The 4,279-nt window shown below is 35.5% G+C and overlaps 1 protein-coding gene across 1 annotated transcript; it reads left to right on the forward strand.

Moving 5' to 3' along the window:
* The first annotated feature begins 3,287 nt into the window (after positions 1-3,287).
* Positions 3,288-3,968, forward strand: LOC132309532 (secreted RxLR effector protein 161-like). The gene has a single exon (XM_059807830.1). The coding sequence runs from the start codon at positions 3,288-3,290 to the stop codon at positions 3,966-3,968; it is 681 nt and encodes a 226-aa protein (XP_059663813.1).
* Positions 3,969-4,279: the final 311 nt, after the last annotated feature.

Below are 4,279 nucleotides of genomic sequence, written 5' to 3' on the forward strand. Positions count from 1 at the left end.
CACCATATCCCCAAAGGAGGGATTATAATGAAATGAAACAAATAAAAGGGAAGGATGTGGCTCAACCTCCCAAGGCACATGATAATACTTGTTATCGATGTGGCATAACAGGGCATTGGCAAAGCATTTGTCGTACACCTAAGCAACTGGCTGAACTTTACCAAGCCTCAATGAAAGAAAAGGGGAAATAAAATGAAATAAACTTTATTGATCATGATGAGCCAGTTGACATCACAAATCTGAAAATGAATTTCATTAATCATAATGAGCCAGTTGATATCACAAATCTGGATGTATCAGATTTTTTTGAGGACCGTGATGGAATTATACACTTCCTGATTGGTGATGGAAATATCCACACCAATTAATCCTATTTTTTTTTCATGTTCTGTCTACTATGTTTTTATTTTCCTTGTATTAAAGTTTCAATTTTGCAGTTTGTATTAAAATTTCTTTTGTTATAAAAGTTTCATTTCTGATAAAGAAATTTTCATAAATAAGAATGGATCTGACTAGTTCCAAAATAAATGGAGAAGATATATGTATTGCAGATAGTGGAACGACACACACAATCCTTTGAGATCAAAAATATTTTTCTCACCTAACTCTGACAGACGCTAGTGTCAGTACAATATCAAGTCCCACCGACTTGATTGAAGGCTCCGGACGAGCCAACATCATTTTACCACATGGAACAAGATTGCAAATCAATGATGCCTTATATTCTACAAAATCTCGGAGAAATCTGTTGAGTTCTAAAGACTTGCGTCGTAGTGGGTATCATATTGAGACCGCAAATGAAAGAAATGTGGAATATCTCTACATTAATTCCAGTACCTCATACAAGAAGCAGATATTAGAAAGACTCCCTGTTTTCTCTTCTAAGTTATACTATACAACTATTAGGACAATTGAGTCACATGTTGTGATACATAAAAAATCGTGTGACCCAAAACTTTTTATGCTTTGGCATGATCGACTTGCTCACCCGGGGAGTACAATGATGCATCGAATTATTGAAAATTCACATGGACACCCACTAAAGAATCAAAAAATCATCTTCCAAATAATCATCTATGCACCGCCTGCTCACAAGATAAGTTGATTATCAGACCATCCCGTTCAAAAGTCATTGTTGAATCTCTTCCATTTTTAAAATGAATTCACGGGGATATATGTGGGCCAATTCATCCACCTTGTGGACCATTTCGCTAATTGATGCCTCAACACGATGGTCACATGTTTATCTGTTTTCTACTCGTAATGTTGCATTTGCTAAATTTCTTGCTCAAATCATCAAATTACGGGCACACTTTCCTGATTACCCAATTAAGACAATCCATCTTGATAATGCCGCTAAATTTTTTTCTCAAGTTTTTGATGATTTTTGCATGTCGGTTGGAATTAATGTTGAATATCCTGTTGCACACATTCATACTCAAAATGGTATGGTTAAATCTTTTATTAAAAGATTTCAGTTAATTGGTCGTCATTTGCTTATGCGAATAAAATTACCTGTTTCAGCTTGGGGACATGCCATATTACATGTTACATCATTAGTTCGTATATAACCAACTGCTTATCATAAATACTCACCATTACAACTTGTTTTTTGTCAACAACCAAATATCTCTCACATACGAGTTTTTGGTTATGCTGCATATGTTCCAATTGCACCACCACAACGCTCTAGAATGGGTCCTTAACGTAGACTTGAAATTTATGTTGGTTTTGATTCTCCATCTATTATTAGATATCTTGAACCCCTGACAGGTGATGTCTTTAAAACACGATTTGCTGACTGTCATTTTGATGAGATTGTTTTCCCACCATTGGGGGGAGAAAAGGCACAACAGCAACGTGATCTTACTTGGAATGCCCTGGAATTGTCTCATTTTGATCCTCACACAAATCAATGTGAACGAGAAGTTTAGAGGATCATTCACTTGCAAAATGTTACAAATAAATTACCTGATACATTTACTGATACAAAAAAAGTGATAAAATCACATATACCAGCTGCAAATATTCCAGCTCGAATTGCTGTCCCTGAGGGACCTTCTGTCAGTAATGCAGCAAATGTATCTAAAACACGCTCGAAGCGTGGTAGACCAGTCGGTGTAAAAGATATTATTACTCATAAAAGGAAATCACAAAGAAAAGTTGGCACTCCTGAAGAGGCCACAAAAGGAGCAACAGATATTATTAATCAAACTGAGATAATAGCCTTTGATAATACAGAAGCTCTTGATGAGTCTCAGGTACCTAAAAATGATGAAATAATAAATATTGACGAGGTAAAGGCAACAGATGATGATATGGCCCTTGATGAGGCACATGCCCTTAATGAGTCACAGGTACCTGAAAATGATGAGATCTTACTAAATTATGAAACGAAATGGAATAAAAATGAAATTGTTGTCGACAACATATTCTTATATGTCGTTGCTCTTGATATTGATAATGAGGATCTGGAACCTCAAAACGTCGAAGAATGTCGACGAAGAAATGATTGGCCAAAATGGAAAGAAACAATACAAACAGAGCTAAATTCATTAGCTAAGCGTGAAGTATTTGGACCAGTAGTCCAGACACCTGAGAGTGTTAATCATGTTAGGTACAAATGGGTGTTTGTACGAAAGCGTAATGAAAAAAATGAAATCGTGAGATACAAAGCTCGACTGGTAGCTCAAGGTTTCTCACAGAGACCTGGTATTGATTATAAGAAAACATACTCCCCTATGATAGATGCACCCACATTTAGATTCATAATACAATTGGCAGTCACAGAAAGATTACATATGCATCTAATGGAAACATATTTATATGGATCACTAGATAGTGATATTTATATGAAAATCCCAGAAGGATTTAAAATGCCTAAAACAAAACCACGTAATATGTACTCGATAAAATTATAGCGATCCTTATATGGATTGAAGCAATCTGATCGAATGTGGTACAATCGCCTTAGTAATTACTTACTTAAAGAAAGGTATGTGAATAATCATATTTGTCCAAACATTTTTATTAACAAATTAGAATCTGATTTTATTATTATTGCAGTATATGTTAATGATCTGAATCTTGTGGGAATATTGGATATCGAAAAGACGGCCACTTATTTAAAGAAATAATTCGAAATGAAAGATCTCGGAAAGACAAAATTCTGCCTTGGGCTACAGGTTGAACATTTTTCGAGCGATATTCTCATCCATCAATCTACATATACAAAAAAGATTATGTAACGTTTTCATATGAATAAAGCCTATCCATTGAGCTCTCCAATGGTTGTCCGATCACTTGATATCAAGAAAAATCATTTTCGTCCTCGAAAGTATGATGAAGAACTCCTTGGTCCTGAAGTACCCTATCTTAGTGCGATCGGTGCTCTTTTATATCTTGCAAATTGCATAAGACCTGATATAATTTTTCCAGTCAATTTATTAGCGCGGTACAGTTTTGCATCCACTCGCAGACATTGGAATAGAATCAAACACATATTACGATATCTTCGTGGCACAACTGATATGGGATTGCTTTATTCAAAGGCACCAAATTCTCAATTAATTGGATATGCAGATGCCGGCTATCTCTCTGATCCACATAAAGCTTATTCACAAACAGGATATGTGTTTACCTGTGGCGGCACTGCTATATCATGGCAATCTATGAAACAAACAGTGATTGCAACTTCTTCAAATCATTCTGAGATACTCGCAATTCATGAGACAAGCAGGGAATGTTTTTGGTTGAGATCAATGATCCAACATATTCGAACAACATGTGGTCTCTCATCAATAAAAGAAAGCCTAACAGTATTATATGAAGATAATGAGGAATGCATTGCACAGATGAAAGAAGGGTATATTAAAAGTGACAAGACCAAGTACATCTTACCAAAATTCTTTTATGCGCATGAATGTCAGAAAAATGGTGATATTGATATTCAGAAGATACGTTCATGAGAAAATCTAGTAGATCTATTTACTAAAATGTTTCCAACTACAACATTCAAGAAACTAGTGCATAACATTGGAACGCGTCAACTAAAGAATCTTCAAGGTTGAATTGATGAGGGGGAGCAATTGATCGAAGAGGTATTGGCATACTGTACTCTTTTTCCTTCATCCAGGTTTTGTCCCACTGTGTTTTCCTGGTAAGGTTTTAATGAGGCAGGCTTAGCAATACCATTTTCTGATATACAAGAATAATGTACTCTTTTTCCTTCGCTAGGATTTTATCCCATTGGGTTTTCCTTAGCAAGGTTTTAACGAGG

This window comes from Cornus florida, unplaced genomic scaffold (genome assembly GCF_030987335.1).
Source record: "Cornus florida cultivar Cherokee Brave unplaced genomic scaffold, ASM3098733v1 CherokeeBrave_3.0.0_Hap2_Chr05, whole genome shotgun sequence".
NCBI classification, from domain to species: domain Eukaryota; kingdom Viridiplantae; phylum Streptophyta; class Magnoliopsida; order Cornales; family Cornaceae; genus Cornus; species Cornus florida.